This window comes from Podarcis cretensis (assembly GCF_951804945.1).
Source record: "Podarcis cretensis genome assembly, chromosome: 8".
NCBI classification, from domain to species: domain Eukaryota; kingdom Metazoa; phylum Chordata; class Lepidosauria; order Squamata; family Lacertidae; genus Podarcis; species Podarcis cretensis.
In genome coordinates this window covers 67,946,180-67,963,955 of record NC_137177.1, presented here as the reverse complement: position 1 = coordinate 67,963,955, position 17,776 = coordinate 67,946,180, and the positions used below count along the sequence as shown (strand labels likewise).

The following is a 17,776-nucleotide window of genomic DNA, read 5'->3' as shown; positions in this document are numbered from 1 at the left end:
ACTCAAAGGAGACCCATCAGAACGAAGGGACCCCAGGCGTTGCCAGGCGTAAATCAAGCAAGTCGTAGAGTTGGAAGGGATGGATCCTTAAAGATCTAGTCCAACCCCTGCAGGGGATCGAACATGCAACCTTGGCATGATCAGCACCAGGCTCTAGCCAACTGAGCTGTCCAGGTTCCTTCCTCCACGAAAAGCCCCCCCCCCCCCAATAAAAGCTGCAAGCGAGATAAATAAAAATCCTTAACTAAAAGTAGAAACAATCAGAGTATTTGAAATCGAAACGCTCTCTGAGGTTGCCTGGACGATGTTGCGAAAGGTTTTCAACAAACGCAAGAAAAATTGTTTTCGTTTAGGTTAAAAAAAAAAATTTTAAAAAGTGTGTATGGTTCGATTTATTAACTACCAACCTCCCAGGATCCAGAGCGAACTTGTCTGAAGTTTGTATGGCTTTAAAGACGATTGCAATTCGGCAGTATATAAGATTGTCTAAATACATACCATATTTTTTGCTCTATAAGACGCACCAGACCACAAGACACACCTAGTTTTTGGAGGAGGAAAACAAGAAAAAAAAATATTCTGAATCTCAGAAGCCAGAACAGCAAGAGGGATCACTGTGCAGTGAAAGCAGCAATCCCTCTTGCTGTTCTGGCTTCTGGGATAGCTGTGCAGGCTGCATTCGCTCCATAAGACGCACAGACATTTCCCCTTACTTTTTAGGAGGGAAAAAGTGAGTCTTATAGAGCAAAAAATACGATAATCAGATGTGGCTGAACACATCTTGGCATGAGGGGAGTCGGTCCTGGACCTCTTGAAAGAGATGGGGATCCCACCACTACTGGGAAGAAAGTTCAGTCTGGACCCAGTAGCTTGTAACAAATACCCTCCATGGGGGAAAGGCGATTAAGGGAGACAGTGGGAAGACATTTGCAAATACTCTTGGGTGAAACTGATCACTTTGTCCCTTTTCAGGCTGGGTCCAGGCCTGGCTCTTTAAAGGCCTGAAATGTCCTGATAGATGAACTTCATGGGGAGAAGGACAAGGGGAGTGCTATTTTTCAAGAAAAAGAGGTGCCAGAACTCACCTCGAAACGCCTCCCTTGTTCTCTTATTATGGCAATGGTGCCCACCTGAGAGGTACCGGAACTGAGTTCTGGCTGAATAAAAGCCCTGGCCACCCTATTATTCTTATTTGATCTCTCAGCAAATATTCCATTGATGGTGGAATCTTCCTGAACTGACTCTGTGAGATGGGTATTGAGGAGGGTCCTTGTTTTACCAAAGGAGGCATTTCAAAGTGAGTTCCAACACCTCTTTTTTCCCCTAGACAAATAGCACTGACACTGGATGATTATTAATTTTTTTGGGGGGGGGGCAGCAGTTGTACCGTAGGGTGCTGAAGGGTACCAGCTTGTTCCCAGAGCTATTTAATCTCCCACATTCACCATTGGGAACAATCATTTGGCGATCCGGGGCACAGTGTCCTCTGTGTGCTAGTGGAACAATTTCTCCATAACATCTGAATCAGAAGAAGCTGTGCAAACCTTGGAGCAGTGGCTGGACTTAGCGGTGGGTTGGATGAGGCCCAACAAACTGATTCTGAATCCTGGCAAGGCAGAGGTGCTGAGAGTGTCCAGTTCGCCAGCTGGGACAATTGCCTGCATACTCCCCTCTGAAAGAGAAAGTTTGTAAATCCAGGGATTCGCCTGCATCATCTGTGTCGCTAGAAGCCCAGCTGTCCTCCAATATGGAACTTGCCGAACTGACTGGGAGACTCCAAGACCAGAGAGAAGATACGGTGGAAGAAGACTGGAAGAAGTTTAAAGAATATTTGGAAAAATATGTTAATATTTAAATCTTAGAATAGCTTTGGAAGTGGATATAGGCTGTAGGATTAGAAGTAGAAGATAGTGTATTTTTAAAAAGTATTATTTGTAAGTGATAAAATGTGTAGATTTTTAAGGTAAAAGTAAGTGTGATAAAAAAATGGTTAAAAATTATGATATATGAAACTGCTAAAGGTGAGGTGAAATGAAAATCAGATAGGGGGACTTGGCGAAGCTCACCTAACAATGTTTAGGAAAAATAAGGATAAGACAAGAATTTGTTTGTATTGTTTGTATTTCTGTTTGTATTGTTTATTTGTGTTTAAAATGAATAAAAAAAATTTGGAAAAATAAATAAATAGAAGCCCAGCTGTTCTCAGTGGCCAGAAGTTCTTTTCACCAGCTGCAGCCATGTGCTGGTTAACTGCCAGGCTGGATTACTCTGTGTGGTTGGCCTGGAACCTGCAGCGAGTGCAAAAAGGAGCAGCTGGACTGCTCCCTGGGGGCAGAATACAGTGGTACCTCGGGTTAAGTACTTAATTCGTTCCAGAGGTCTGTACTTAACCTGAAACTGTTCTTAACCTGAAGCACCACTTTAGCTAATGGGGCCTCCTGCTTCTGCCGTGCCACCGGAGCACGATTTCTGTTCTCATCCTGAAGCAAAGTTCTTAACCTGAAGAACTGTTTCTGGGTTAGCGGAGTCTGTAACCTGAAGCATATGTAACCCGAGGTACCACTGTATTGGCTTCATGTTACGCCAGTCCTGAAGGCCTTGAACCCGCTGCCAGTTAGCTGCGGGACTAAGTTGAATATGCTGGTCCTGGTATACAAAGCCCTATGCGGCTCGATACCAGGATAATCTAAGAGAACATATTGCCCCTTATATACTCAGCTGGTAGCTCAGTCAGTAGAGCTTGAGGCAATCTCAAGGTTGTGGGTTCAAGGCCCACGTTGTCCCCTTCCAACTCTACAATTCTATGACTCTATAGCATGCTTTGCAGACCAGACTTTGTGCTGCAGATAGAAGAGATCTGTCCCACTCCCACATGATGCCAGAATCAGGCCTTTAGTGTAGTGGCACCACAACCCTTCGGAGCTCCCTCCCAAGTCTGTGTATGAAATTGCTTTTACTGTTGATCTTTTATTACTGTTAATTGCTATGAGGTGTTTCTTGGGAAGCAATGCATAAATTAAGCAAATAAGCAAGCGGTGTTTGATCCTTTAAGAACCACAGGTTTGTATATATGTATTGCCTCTTATAAAAAGTACAGGGCATGGGGACCTCAGAGCCCCAGATGCAAACCCGTTTTTGGCTTCTGCCATCTGGGGCGGAAAAATAAATGACAAGCAAGGTTACTGGCGCCATCTGCTGGCAGAGTGCAATTATAAGCCTCCTCACTTGTAGTGTAAGCAATTTCAAGCCGAACAGTAGATTTCTGAAACAAATTTTAAAGTCCAGAGTACCCAAGTGGAGAGGGGAATCTGGGGCGGACTTTGACCTTTCAAATTTCAGCGGCACCCTCTGCAAGGCCAAAATTTCACTACATCAGTGGCTCCCAATTGGCCAAGTACTGCGGACCTGCCCCCCTTTTCAAAAGCAAAGCCACTGACCAGTTACTTTCGAAAGTTTTATATCTCAATGGTAGCTTTTGTTATGTGAATGGGTGCCAAGGACCCCTTGGGTGGGTTATGCAGACCCCCTGAGGACTGGGGGACCAACAGTTGGGAACCACTGCATTATGTCATTGGAGTTTTCTTGGCAGGAATACTGGAGTGGCTTGCCGGTTCCTACTCCAGGTAGGCTCCATGATCACTGCAGATGGTAACAGCAGTCACAAAATTAAAAGACGCCTGCTTCTTGGGAGGAAAGCAATGACAAACCTAGACAGCATCTTAAAAAACAGAGATATCACCTTGCCAACAAAGGTCCGTATAGTTAAAGCTATGGTTTTCCCAGTAGTGATGTATGGAAATGAGAGCTGGACCATAAAGAAGGCTGATCGCCGAAGAATTGATGCTTTTGAATTATGGTGCTGGAGGAGACTCTTGAGAGTCCCATGGACTGCAAGAAGATCAAACCATCTCGATTTGAGGATTGGAAGAACGGAAAAATTCACACAGGATTATTATTGGTGTTTATCGGCTTAAGGAGACTATCAGAAAAGAGAAAATATATGAACAAGATGTGATGTGGAAACAGCAAGATAAGACTGGATAGAATTATGAACTCTGTTTGGACTGATTTGGACTGATTTGGACATTAACGCAGTAGCAAGAAGATGATCAGAATCCCCCTTCGGATCTTGAAATATGGGTCCCCCCAACAAAATTTAAAATTTGGCTTTGTAATTCGGAATTTATGTGATGTGATTTAATTTGATTTGATTGGCCGGTTAATAAAAATTATTTTAAAAAAATAAAATAAAAAGCAAAGACATCACCTTGCCAACAAAGGTCCGTATAGTTAAAGCTATGGTTTTCAAAGTAGTGATGTATGGAAGTGAGAGCTGGACCATAAAGAAGGCTGATCACCGAAGAATTGATGCTTTAGAATTATGGTGCTGGAGGAGACTCTTCAGAGTCCCATTGACTGCAAGAAGATCAAACCTCTCCATTCTGAAGGAAACCAGCCCTGAGTGCTCACTGGAAGGACAGATCCTGAAGCTGAGGCTCCAATAGTTTGGCCACCTCATGAGAAGAGAAGATTCCCTGGAAAAGACCCTGATGTTGGGAAAGATGGAGGGCACAAGGAGAAGGGGACGACAGAGGACGAGATGGTTGGACAGTGTTCCCGAAGCTACCAACATGAGTTTGACCAAACTGCGGGAGGCAGTGGAAGACAGGAGTGCCTGGCGTGCTCTGGTCCATGGGGTCACAAAGAGTCGGACATGACTGAACAACTAAACAACAACAAGCATTACATCATAGTTGTGATACCCTGTGCACCCCTGGGCTTGCCTTTAGAGCAGCAAGTGAAACCTAAACATCTAGGCTGCAACATCTCCCCGTCTCCCCAAGAGTCACTGTTCGTCTTGGGAGGCGGCAAGGACTGGGGCCTCCTTTTGGGGCAGCCTCTTCAATCTCTCCCAGGAGGCCTGCCCTTGCTGGGGGCTGAGAGGGGACTCGGCTGTGAGGAGGCACCTCTGGCCTCATGCCAGACTTGTTTTCCCTCATGGTGAACGGGGCGGGGAGGGTTTTGGTTGTGAAATGCTCGAAAAGGCTCCGCTTGGGCAGAAGGGGCCGTATGGGTCACATGCCAGCCCAGCAGGGCTCCGTGCTAGAGAAGGCACTACAAAGAGTGATGTTTTGGCAGCTGGGAAAGTGTTTGGAGGCCTCTCTTAGGAGATGTTTGTATTGCCAAGGCAGGGCAGTTGTGTCTCCCCTCCCCTTGCTATACGTACATCGTCCTGGTGTGATGCTTGAGGGATTGTTTAGGAAAGAACCAGTGAGTCTTCATGGAGGCCCAGAGTGCAAACCCTGCTCCTGGCTTCTTGGCAGAGGGGGCATCAAATGGACGAAAGGGGAAGGCTGCTGACTAGCGTGGCACTGGTGTTGCCCCAAAGTAGGCACCTGCCACCTATGATCTCAAAAACCGGTTCTAGGCCTTATCCTGCTGTTATAAGAATTCTAAGGTCTCAAATATATATTAAATGTTCATAAATGTACAAGGCAAACACATACGTAAGTATATAAACCCTGTGTCTGAAATAGTAACGGTAAAGGGACCCCTGACCATTAGGTCCAGTCGTGACTGACTTTGGGGTTGCGGCGCTCATCTCGCTTTATTGGCCGAGGGAACCGGCGTACAGTCATGTGTCCAGCTTGACTAAGCCACTTCTGGCGAACCAGAGCAGCACATGGAAACGTCGTTTACCTTCCCACCGGAGCGGTACCTGTTTAGACCACTGTAGACCACCACCCCTGCTGTAGACCCCTCCTTCTGTGATGTATGTATGGTGTTTTAGGGGTGGTGGTCTTGGGCTATAGGGTGGGCAATTTCAAAAGTCTATATAAGGGCTTCTGCACCATTGTTCGGGATGCTCCTCCCTCCTATGTGTGGTGAGCTGGGACCCTGTCGCAACAGTTTAAGAAAGATCAGGCTTACTAGCTGCTTTGCTTCTCAATATACAGTGGTACCTCGGGTGAAGGACTTAATTCGTTCTGGAGGTCCGTTCTTAACCTGAAACTGTTCTTAACCTGAGGTACCACTTTAGCTAATGGGGCCTCCCGCTGCCGCCACGTGATTTCTGTTCTCATCCTGAAGCAAAGTTCGTAACCCAAGGTACTATTTCTGGATTGGCAGAGTCTGTAACCTGAAGCATCTGTAACCTGAAGCATCTGTAACCCGAGGTACCACTGTACTCTGGTTGGCCTCTGTTATTTTCTCCTACCAATAGGGGACCCACTTAAGGACTCTATATGGGTTCTTGGATACCCCATAAGAGAAAAGGAGCAGGTTTGTTTCTTATAACGCCACCATTGTCGGAGATCTTCCCTCCATGTCCTCCGCCTCAGCACTTGGAGACACTTCTTGGTTCATCTCCGTGCCGCTGCAGTGCCGACTGACGTCCATTTGTGTCGGAAGATGCCACTGTCATGGGCCAGAGGCGATGAGCAGCCAAGGTGAAGGCAGGAGGGCACAGGCAACCCCCACCCACCACTGCCAGCCTCTTCATGACGCACCTCTCTAGGCCGCACCTTCTCAAGAAGGTCTCCCTTCATTAGCTTTCCGCTGCGGCTTCTCCGAGTGGAGGTTGACGCTTTTGTCACTGGCAATTTGTTGAAGGAGAAGGAGAAGAAGGGTTTGTTGTGAGCAATGAGGTCGCGCCGTCTCCACACAGACCTAATTACTTTGCACTACAGCAAAATGAAATGAGGCCCATGAGTCACCAAGGAGGAAGGAGCGGGCCGGAGGAGGCAGCAGGCTCCTCTCCCATCAAGAGAGAGCTGTCAATCCATTTGAGAATGGCATGCCGATTAATCATCCAACTTTCCGACTCCCACGGCAATTAGCAGAGGTCTGTTGGGTCAGAGCAAATGCGGCCCACCTAACCTCTTGTTCTCACAGTGGGCAACATGGGAATCGTGGAATCGTAGAGTTGGGACCCCAGGGGTCATCTAGTCCAACCCCCTGCAAGGCAGGAATCTCAGCTAAAGCATCCGTGACAGATGGACATCCAACCTCTGCTTAGAAACCTCCAAGGAAGGAGAGTCCACAACCTCTCAAGGGAGCCCTGTCAAACAGCTCTTGCTATAGTTTGCCCCACTTGTGACTCTCAGAAACTGACTTTAGAGAAAGCCAGGAGCCACATTGGCCCATGGCTACAAAACAAAAAACAAAACAAAAAACCCACAAAAAATAAAAACAAACAAAAACCCTCAATGCTAGTGCCTCTTTCACCTTCTGAAGTCTCAAGTGGCTTAGAAATGAACAAAACCTCATTGTTTGAAAGAAAGGCCATTGCCCATACTTTTGCTTTCATTCCATGTCCCTGTAGCACAATGGTAAGCAAAGTATTGTTGACCTTGTGCTGTTTGTGGCCATATTTTCCCCCTTCCCAATGTTGATATTTTTTCCGAAAGAAATGATATCCCCTCAAAATAAAAGCCCGTGCCCTTGACTTGCAGCCTTGTCAATGAGTTAAACTAAAGCTTGATTTGAATTTATGCGCAGGTTTGGCTGGTGACTTATCTGGTCTCTGGTCAAACAGGCTTTTTGGATTGTTGAAATGCTACAAAACCTACAAACCTGTTTGACCTGAGATGACGGCAGGCTGAAGAAATAAATGTGTTGCACCCGAACACAAACACTGATCATTCTGCCACAGCCCTTTCCTCTCCTTAGAACAGCTTCCCCTAACCTGACGCCTCCAGATATTTTGAACTACAATTCCCAGCAGCCCCAGCAGCAGCATCATACAGCTGTGCCGGCTGAGGTTGATGGGAGTTGTGATCCAAAACATCTGAAGGGCAGCAGGCCGGGGAAGCCTGCTGCGGACACTCCCTGACCCCAGCTTTAACCTTTGTTCTTTCTGAATATTTCAATGCGACTATTTTTGTGGGGAGAATAAATGACCTGAATAATTAGAAGCACCTGCTTTGAAAGCAAAAGGTCCATGTTTCATCCTCAGGAGCCCAATCCCCAGGAGGTTGGTGAAAGGGGGCAATGCACTCCGCACAATTCATGACACTCACAGCACCTCCTCTGGGCTCCCTTTGCCTCAATCTTTGGACATAGAGGAGGCCTAATCAACCAGGCCGGCTCTCCCATGAGGCAAGATGAGGCACCCGCCTCAGGCAACAGAATCCACTGGGGCAGCAGATCCCAATATCAATCTTTTTTCCCACCCCTTCTTCACTGGCAGAGAGGGAGGTGCCATTTTGAGACCTGCCTCAGGTGCCCAGGTATCTTGGGCCAGCCATGCCAATCAGGGACTAAAAGTGGGTATCTTTAGTTGGAGGATATTGGGAAACTGGACCAGCGGAGTCCATCACCAGGTGACCATTGAGGGAGCGTACGTCTTTTCACATAACAGGCACTCGGCTATCTGTGGCAACCCCACAGTCCCTGGCTAGGCAGACTTCCCCTTTTTTTGCCTCTGCCCTTTTCTGGTCATACTCTCACCGGCCCTCAAGAGTGGGGCAAGCACGGCCAACCTACCGGCTCAGTGTCGTTGCTGACATTCCCACATAAGACCAGCGTTGCTGGCATGGTGCACTGCAGCAGCCCCAGATGAATACACCACCCTTGTGCTCTTTGAACATGGTTGCGTACATGTTGATATTTTATAATGCCGTGGCAGATCACCTATATCCCTCTTGCATGTGGCATCAGCAAGCGGGGAAAGGGAAGAAGAAAAAAACGAAATGGGAAAAAGTCCACCGAGAACTTCATCTCAACTTTCCTTGATGCGAAGCAGTTGAAATAGGATCTGTCATTTCCTCCTCGTACACTTCACCGTCTTGGCGTGGCACCTTCAAAGATTCTCATTCTCATTCATCCATCTTCCCAAAAGATGGGGGGGGGGGGAGGCGAGAAAAAGTGCAATCCGTTCAGTCCCAGATCCTTTGCGTCAGGCCTGCCCAGGTTCATAAATCAGCCATTTCAATACTCTGCCCATTTCAAATGACGTCCAGCTCTTTCATTAAGCTCATGATTTATCGCTGGAAGGTGCTCTCTTTTATTTTATGCCCGATTTATAAACTTTTCCCCCTGCTCTTTCCCCACCCCACCCCTCGTCAGAGATCATGTTCGCTTTGTCCACCGGGCCAACAAGACAGTAAATTTATTGTCTGAGAACCGCTACTCTGAAAGATGACATCAATGCGAAAAGCGTGCTTGCGTTTCCACATCCACGGACGAGGCAGCCATTGGAGAATCTGCGCTGGGTGGAGTCATGAGGTCACTTGCCATCATGGGTGGACCTGTGGCATAAAAGCACATGATGGGGGCAACAGCAGGAGAAGACGCATCGGCCAGGTGGGAATCTCAGCGCTGACGTTTTGGAGAGGCATGATGGACAAGCTGGGCTGGATCTGCCTCTCCCTTGCCAGTCTCTCTGGCCCACTCTGGGCAATCCCTGTGGCCAGCGAAGGGTCCTACTGGCTCCCAGGTAAGTCCTCTCCCTTTCCATTCACTCAGTAAGACATTGGTTTGTGGTGGAAGAATAGGTTCAGGAGAACCGAAAAAGCCAAGGGAGAGAGATTTGGGGAACTATCTCCCCCAATGCGGGGCATCCAGTTACACCACTTCTTTTAGGGAACAGGTAAGCCACGCCTCTTCCAGCAGGAGTTTGCCCTCATAGCTCAGTGGCAAAGCATCTGCCTTGTATGCAGAAGGTCCCTGGTTCAATCCCCGCCGGCCTGAGACCTTGGAGAGCTGCTGCCAGCCAGTGTGGACAACACTAAGTTAGACGGTCCAACAGTCTGATACAGCATAAGGCAGCTTCTCATGTTCCCAATGAGAGGAACGGCCAAGAAATTTATGAATGGGTCGACATTGCTGCTTTAAATAGGATTTGGGTTGATACAATTGTTTTAAGTTCTTGTGTTGGGTGGTTATTGCATCATTTATTATTATGACAGGAACCGCCCTGAGGGCCTTTGGGCAAAGCATATAAATTTCCTAATATAAATAAATGGATAAACATCCCAGTTCACACAGGTGTGCCGATTGCTTGAGGATTAGAAGCTGGGTGTCAGCTTAAGGGAGCCCCTGGTGCCCTAAATGGACCCTCAAGGGATGATCAACAGGCACATCAGGAAACTGGCAAGCCCTTTCCCGGGAACCTGTCAGGATACAGAATCATAGAATCGTAAAATGGCAGAGTTGGAAGGGACCTTGCGGGTCATCTATTCTAACCCCCCCCCCAACCACTGGGAATGGCTCCTGCACTTGGCTCTGCCAAATATGAGGATCTTTGAAAGAGCATCAATCCATCCATTGAGAAGCTTTTCCTCCTGACGTTTAATAATGACAGAAGAAAATGAATGCCCATGAAAGCCACTCATCCCTGGGAATGGCCACTGTAGCAGCCTTTGTAGGTTACCGAGATCTGCTCCTTGTCAAAGGATGAGGTGGGTGGTTGACGCTGCTGGAGCCCTGTGGAAAGAAACGGGGGGGGGGGGGACACTGGCTGCAGAGGAACACCAGACCCTGACATGATCCTTTCTGGCTGGGGTGCGGAGGGAGGCAAAGGTTTTGAGCCACAGTTCTTCATTTGCAGCAGGACAGGTCTGACCCAAGGAAGCCTAATTCACTTACGGAACTCCCTGCCACAAGCAGCTTAGATGGCCTTTTTAAAAAGGCATGTCCGGGGGCAGGCTGAGCCGCTCAGAGGCCCGGCTTTTGACATCCCTACCCATAATGAAAATTAAAAATGGCAAGCCCGCACAGAAAAACAAAATAGGGCATTCAACAACCAAAAGCTGCTTCCTTTTATTGCTTCAGACTCACAGCAGTAAATAAAAATGATCTGCCTGAGTACTAAATGCACAGACTGGATGGAAGAAATTGGCATTGGAAACTCCCGATTCTCAAATATTTTGGCAGCAATTCTAAGCCCACTTACCTGGGAGTAAGCCCCACTGAATTCAATAAAACTTACTTCTGAGTAGATATGTTTAGGATTGTGCTGCAAATTGCTGTGCAAATGGCATTTTAAAAATATTGTGAATACTACTGCCCAGGGGAATGCGATTATAATTTGTGTGCAAAGCACATACCGCCATTACCTGTCTGTGCATCTTCCTTGTGTGCACATAATGTGCTTTCTTACAAAAAGTCACAATTCATATCAGAAGCAGACAGAGTGGGAGAAAATAATAAGAACAGAGACTTTTTCAGCACTAATGCAGAGGAGCTTTAAAATCAAGATTCAAACAAGAGGCGTCTTGAAAGAGGCCGACAGAGGTTTATAAAAAGTGAGAAATATATTAAAAAACACATACAGAAACAACAGGAATAACAACAAGCTACAGAAGCCCACAAACCCAGAGCCACAAGCCTGTGAGCCTCAATTCACACACCCTTTTCAGTACAGGCAGGCAGACCCCATCAGAATCTGGAATTCCCCCAAATGTTAATAGGTATCATTCAACAACAAAAAATATCATTTTACTAAACCATTTATCTTCTTTGCTTAAATTAGCAGTTATAATATCTCTCTCTGTGTGTGTGTGTGTGTGTGTGTTTGTTAGAGAGAGGTTTTTGTTGGATGTGCATAAAAGCAAGTTTATCCAATGTCCAAAAATTGGCATCTAAATCTGAGGGGGCCCTTGAGGCCCTGGGCCAAGGGGCCCCCCTGGCTCCCACCCCATAGTAGGCCCTAGATCCAGGGGTCCTCTGAAGAGCAGAGGGTGAGCAGGGGGCAAACTGCCCAATAGACACTGGAGGACTTTGGTCTGATCTTACACTCTTAAAGGTGACAGAATAACGCAGGGGAAAAGCTACCGGGCAGGGGAAACTCTCTTTTGCAGGGAAAGAGAGAAGAAGGTGGGTGGATTGTGCAGAGCCCCTTTGGGAGGAATCTGCTACCACACGAGTGTCAATTGCATCCCACCAACCCAACCACCCACTGTGTCTCAGTTGGCCCATGACAAGACATAGAGTCCCCCCCAGGCTGTGCGATGCCTCCCTCTCATGTCCTTCTCTCCTTACAGCCACTGATGAAGATGCCAGGATAACTCTGGAGGCCCTGAGCAGCAGGAACAGAGGGTCCTCCCTCATGCAGACCCCACAGGGATTAGTGGGAGCACAGATGGAAGACACTCTGAGGAAAGCAGGTAAGACAGAGACACCCCCTTTTGCCTCTGGAGGAGCAAGCCAGACAGGGGCATTCTGCAGCACTTGCAACGCAGACAACCAAACTGCTGCTGCTCCTGCTTCCCAGTGGATCCTGCTCCAAGGGTTGAAGCCGCCCATGCCATACCTGCCCTTAGGACTACCTGTTCACCTTCTTTCGCACTCCATGCAACCTAGCCAACCAGGGAGCATTCAAAACAGAGCCAGGGGTCTTCTGACTGATGGGTCAGGACCTATGGTTTGATCCAAGGCTGGGTGCAACTGCAGCAGGTGGATTTGAAAGGGCGGAAGACCCCTGGTGTAGTGGTTAGGGGGCTAAACCAGGAATCGGGAGACCAGGCTTTGAATCTCTGCTTGGCCACAAACTCTGAACTCAGGCCAGTTCTTGCCTCTCAGTCTAACCTCCTCTTCACAGGGTTGTTGTTAGGATGAAGTGGGAAGAAAGTCACCTTGGGGGGTAGAAAAGGTGAGATAAGAGAGTCCTGATAAGCGAGCTGCTGGGGAAGGGCATAATAGGGAAATGCCTGGTATTCTGCAAGGCTGGGTTTCATTACTTTTAATTTGGAAAACTCCCATCCAGAGAAGAAATGTACAGCAGAGGCTCTTTTTCTTCCCCTCTAGGATTAAGAGCTGGCAAACTGGTTTGACCAGCACCAACCATGAGCTGAGAGCATGGGCACACTGCCCCCTTTGACTCTCTCTGTCCACTCCTATCCTAGGAAGCAGCGTCCAAAAGCTCCCACCAAGGGAAGCTGGGGAAGGGGACCAAACCAAGGCTGGAAAATAGACCATGACCTTTCCAGAGGAGAAAGCAATGCTTGGATGTATCTTCTTTCTTTTTGTTCCAGGTCTCCACCCCAGAGGCTTTATGCCATCGAGGGAAAATGTCAAAGAGGTGAGAAGCCCCCAGCCCCAAGGCCATTTGAAAGCTTTTCTCCTTGTTATGGGTGCTGTGACTCTGCTGGGTTCTCAGTGTGCGGCCAGGGACTCCCGGTCAACCTTCCTTACATGACTCAACATCTAACATCTGCTTTTCTCAGGTACTCTTCGGAAACCTCCCCCAGAACACGCTGCTGAGCCGCTTGCTAGCCACAGACAGGAAGCAGTACAAGAAGCGTGGCAACCTCTCTGAATGTTTCTGGAAATACTGTGTGTAACTGATGGCTGGAAGCGGCTGATGGCCAACTGGACCCCCCCCCCCCTCATTCTAGCTCCTTTATTTAAGTCATCAAGAAGAATCCTAGAACCCTGCATATAGATTTGTCCATATTTAAAAGATTAAAATAAAGAATTGTGAAGCTGGCAAAAACAAATCACACTCCAGACCACAACCTCTATGATCCTTGCTGTTTGCGAGAAGAATAAATCCTATCTGGTTTGCTAAGATCTTGTAAGCAAATACCGTAATTGTTTTCTTCCTTCGGTGGTTCCTGTTTGCATTTCAGCAGGGAGCAAGGCCCCCGTGTGGATAGGCTTTGAATCTTTCTTTGTGTGTTATGCTCTGCGAGGTCAGCGGAAAGGAGGCAGGAAAAACACTTAGTAGTTTCTCTATTGGGGGGGGGGGGAAGCACTGGGAAAGGAAGGCCAGACATTTCTGTCCCAATTAAGGAAAGCAGTGGAAATGGCAGACTTCAGCTATGTCACTGACTCTGCTGGCATTGAACTGGGTGTCCCTAGACTGACTTTATGACAATCAAACCCAATTAACTTTTTTTAAAAGGCTCTCTACCTCCTGCAACCTCCGCTCTCATTTTTAGGCACAGACATGACAGCCTGTCCCTCGACCTCAGATGAAGAGTGGAGCTGGCAATGATGAATGGGCAGCAGCTCTTTGGAAGATGCCCGTCATAAATCTCTGCCTCTCTGGCGGGAGCATCATGCTGCAATCAGATAAAATGCACGGAAAGTTGATGTGATTTAAGAAGAACCAGCTCCGCCGAAGGGAGCACTTCCTCTCTATGGGCTCTATGGGAAGATTTGCAGTGTCTCTCAAAGAGTAAACAAGCGCTGGCCTCAGATGGAACAGCAAATGCAAGGTCCTTCTTAGAATCAAAACAATTAAGTGTAGCCATCAACTTGGATGAAATTACGAGTTATCCTGTTGCCGCTGCCAATTTTAGTCTTTACTTATTCTGAAGCAGGTTCTGCAATCCCCCCCTCCTGCATTTTTCGCTCAAAATGTGTAAAGACTGAAACTAATTAAACTTTTTTTTCCTTCTGACAAAGCTCCCCTTCACTTCCCCTATGATAGGAAGGTCCAACAGCAGAAAGGCACCATGTTGTGGTTGTTGGTGGTGGTGAAGAAAGAAGAAGGTGCTGGGGCTGCATTTTAAATTGCAAAATGACACTCAGGAAGAAGATTTTCACATTTTATTTTGTTTCAAAAAGAGAAAAAAATCTCCCCATCTCACGCACAAACACGTCACCTTTTAAAAACACACATATTGAAAAGTATGGTACAAACAAGTTTATTGCCCCAAAACCAGTTTATAAATCCCACTGATAACGAATTGGAACTATACATTCTACATTGTGGCTTGCAATGGGGTGAGTGTGTGTGTCCCATTCCTAGAGCAAATCCTCCTGAGCTGCTGCAGGTGACATGGTCTCTATCAGCAGCATCAGCATTATATATACTGGGTTGTAGCACATGAGTCCTACTCAGAGTAGGTCCACAGAAGTTAAAATGTCCTGGCTACGTTAGGTGCATTAAAGGGACTACTCTGTGTTGAATGGTTACTTTAAATGTAAAGGTTCATCATTGTTCCACCTAATGTGTATGTCTTTAAGGGGCCAGAGCAAGGGCCAGAGCAAGATAACGAGACCCAGCTTTACAGCTGTGAAACATAGCAGGTGCTGCCGAGTTGCATTGATTAAGGTGTGTCAGCATTTGCATGTAGTATATAAGGAGCAGCACCTAGCTCTCCCATTACCCTGGGGGTTGGGTTGGTGGTTGGGTCTGGTTTGTTGTTAATGTATTTAGTGTATAAGGAGTTTTTGTTTTTTGTAATTAAAACCTGGCTTAAGTTATTTTTGAGTCCCTTTCTTTTTAATGCATGGTCTCCCCAGCAAGCTCTCTGCAGCGCTACCATACTGCCAAATAGCCAACACTCTGAAGAAAACTTACGTTGGTGACAACAACTTCTTCTTCTTCAAAGTGGTTTCCAAGGAGGGGAAAAATAACTCTCCCTTCCTTTCCCAGCTAACTGCCAGGCATCACACCAAGCCAAGAGAAGGCAGATCCTGGGTGTAATTCAAAGGCAGAAATGAGGGAATTCCAGGAAGAGAGTTTTGTCAGTTTAAAATGCTGCTATTTCTACTTCTGAAAAACTGACAGCCCTCGACGACGATAACCCTAATATATTCCTTGGTGAGCCAAAACTGATTCAACAAAAGTAGTGGCAGGAGAGGAGCACCGTCTACACAGAACTGCCTGAAAACCCCGCAGTTGGCTTCAAACAGAAAAGCATCACCTGACACTGCTATGACCTAAGGTGATTGACAGGTGGGTGGCCCTCCAGGGGTGGGAGAGAGGAAAATCTGGCTCTCTGCCATGAAAAGGAAGGACTGGACGAGATCTGGCCAGATGATCTCCAGGCTCCAATGAGGAAGCCCATTGGTGGTGGTGGTGGTGGTGTGTGTGTGTGTGTGTGTGTGTGTGTGTGTGTGTGTGTGATGAGCACACTACTCATGAATTCTGGGAACCAAATGGTCTTTTATAGTGGGGCCCTTGCCGCTTTGTCCCAAACAAGAACCAACTATTAGTTGCCATAATTTCAGAAATTTTGGAGTGGTGTGAGGGGTGAGCCTTTGGAAGCAGCATCTTGGAGAGCCAGAGGGAAAGATGAGCCGGGTAAAGGGCACAGGAAGGGCGGGCTTCTCTAGGGCGGTGCCTGTAGTGGAAGCAGCAGTGTCTCATCAAGGAGGTCCTTGCTCTTGAGGATCTCTGTCTTCCAGCCCGGCAACAATATTCAAGCCGGCATTCCTGTTGTCACACATGATGCAGCCCTAGCAAGGGAAGGAAGTTGGTGAGTAACGTGGAAGAATGGAGCCCTCCTGGGCAGGACAAAAGGTCCACCTGCTCCAGCTTAGAGATGTACAATTTCCAGAAATGTTGAGGCTATGAGAAAAAAAAACTGTTTCCCCCCGTTTTCCAAAATAGAAATTATGGAAAAATTGAAAAAAAAGGTCAGTGTGGAGTAGTTTTACAAATTGTGTGAATTGCAATAAAACAGGTAACCCCTTTCCCTCAAAAGCAACAAAAAAAGCAAGAAACCATCATCATCAACAACAACAAAATCAGATTTGCCACAGCACCAATAGCAAATAAAGTTAAGGTCCAACTCAATATTTAAGTTCCATAGATCTACCCTTTGAGTAGCGTTTTTTTTTTTAAAAAAAGAAATGGAAGACACAACATATACATGCAGTTTATTCTATCTCATTTTCTGAACTACTACTATCATTTTCCATTTCTTCTTCCTCTTCGTCATTTTTCTCATGGACTTCTAAAAAATGGCTTTGGAAAAAACTAGCCCCCCCCCCTGCAATTTTTCAGGTTTTTTCCCAGGCCTTCCCATCTCTACTTGAGGACAGTTACTGAATAGTATGTTGCACTAAGGCTCAAACTCAATTTGAAAGGAAAAGGTGTGTGTGTGTGTTTTTAAATTGAATTTGTTGTTATATATTATAAACCGCGTGATGGTAAGAGAGCTCCTAAACAGTTTACAAAAATATGCAACAGAACATTAAAATGATTGATAAAACAGAGTTAAAAGCAGGTATTTAAGAGTATTCAAAAGACGACTGAAGTCAGCGGTGCTTAAAAGGAAGTAAATCACATGCAGCTTCTACGTGTTCAGATGGGCTGGCCCTAACAAAAATGTTTTGAGCAGTTGCTGGAAAGAGTACAGTGAGAGCACATGGATTTGAAACCCACAGTACCAGCTTCCATGCACCCAGGTTTCCTTACTTGGGTGTCAATTTCTTGGGGGACAGTCTGGGTGCGAATCCAGGGGTGGACCTCTGCCAGCTCCTCCTTCTGCCCTTCCGAGAAACAGGGCTGCTTGCTCTCCAGGGTGGCCAGCTTCTCCAGGTCCTCTTTCAGCACCTCCTCTGCAATTCTGCAAGAGATGAGAAGCTGGCTAGATAAAAAGGCACCAGCCAGACAAAGCCAAAATCCTGACATCACCTCCTCCTACAATCTTCTGCATAAAGTTCAGCTAGTTTTCACCACCCCGAGTCCTACAGAGAAGGTGCGGCACCCTCCAAAATCTTAGAAGCCTTGAAACAACATTAGAACATTAGCTGCAAAAGCTACAGAAAAGCAAAAGCTACAGAAAAGCAGGCCTCTTCTCCTAGCCTGGAGAAGAGGAGGTTAAGGGGTAATATGATAGCCATGTTCAAATATATAAAAGGATGTCACATAGAGGAGGGAGAGAGGTTGTTTTCTGCTGCTCCAGAGAAGCGGACACGGAGCAATGGATCCAAACTACAAGAAAGAAGATTCCACCTAAACATTAGGAAGAACTTCCTGACAGTAAGAGCTGTTCGACAGTGGAATTTGCTGCCAAGGAGTGTGGTGGAGTCTCCTTCTTTGGAGGTCTTTAAGCAGAGGCTTTACAACCACATGTCAGGAGTGCTCTGA

The 17,776-nt window shown here is 46.8% G+C and overlaps 2 protein-coding genes across 5 annotated transcripts in view; one reads left to right on the top strand and one right to left on the bottom strand.

The window, feature by feature from the left end:
• Window positions 1-17,776, bottom strand: part of PER3 (period circadian regulator 3) — a 62,796-nt gene that overhangs the window by 19,752 nt on the left and 25,268 nt on the right. For 3 of the 4 annotated variants that reach the window (XM_079986800.1, XM_079986802.1, XM_079986801.1), the window contains exons 21-22: window positions 17,102-17,252; window positions 14,486-16,137 (exon numbers count right to left, since the gene is read on the bottom strand). In XM_079986800.1, the coding sequence (XP_079842926.1) occupies window positions 16,048-16,137; window positions 17,102-17,252 (241 nt within the window). In that variant the 3' untranslated portion in view covers window positions 14,486-16,047. Of the gene's footprint in view, window positions 1-14,485; window positions 16,138-17,101; window positions 17,253-17,776 lie in introns of those variants that run through there. The other variant, XR_013841590.1, reaches the window with a different exon arrangement.
• Window positions 9,313-14,855, top strand: UTS2 (urotensin 2). The gene is made up of 4 exons (XM_079987381.1): window positions 9,313-9,439; window positions 11,988-12,110; window positions 12,978-13,024; window positions 13,170-14,855. Exons 1-4 carry the CDS (start codon window positions 9,340-9,342, stop codon window positions 13,284-13,286), a joined length of 387 nt encoding a protein of 128 aa, XP_079843507.1. The 5' UTR covers window positions 9,313-9,339; the 3' UTR covers window positions 13,287-14,855.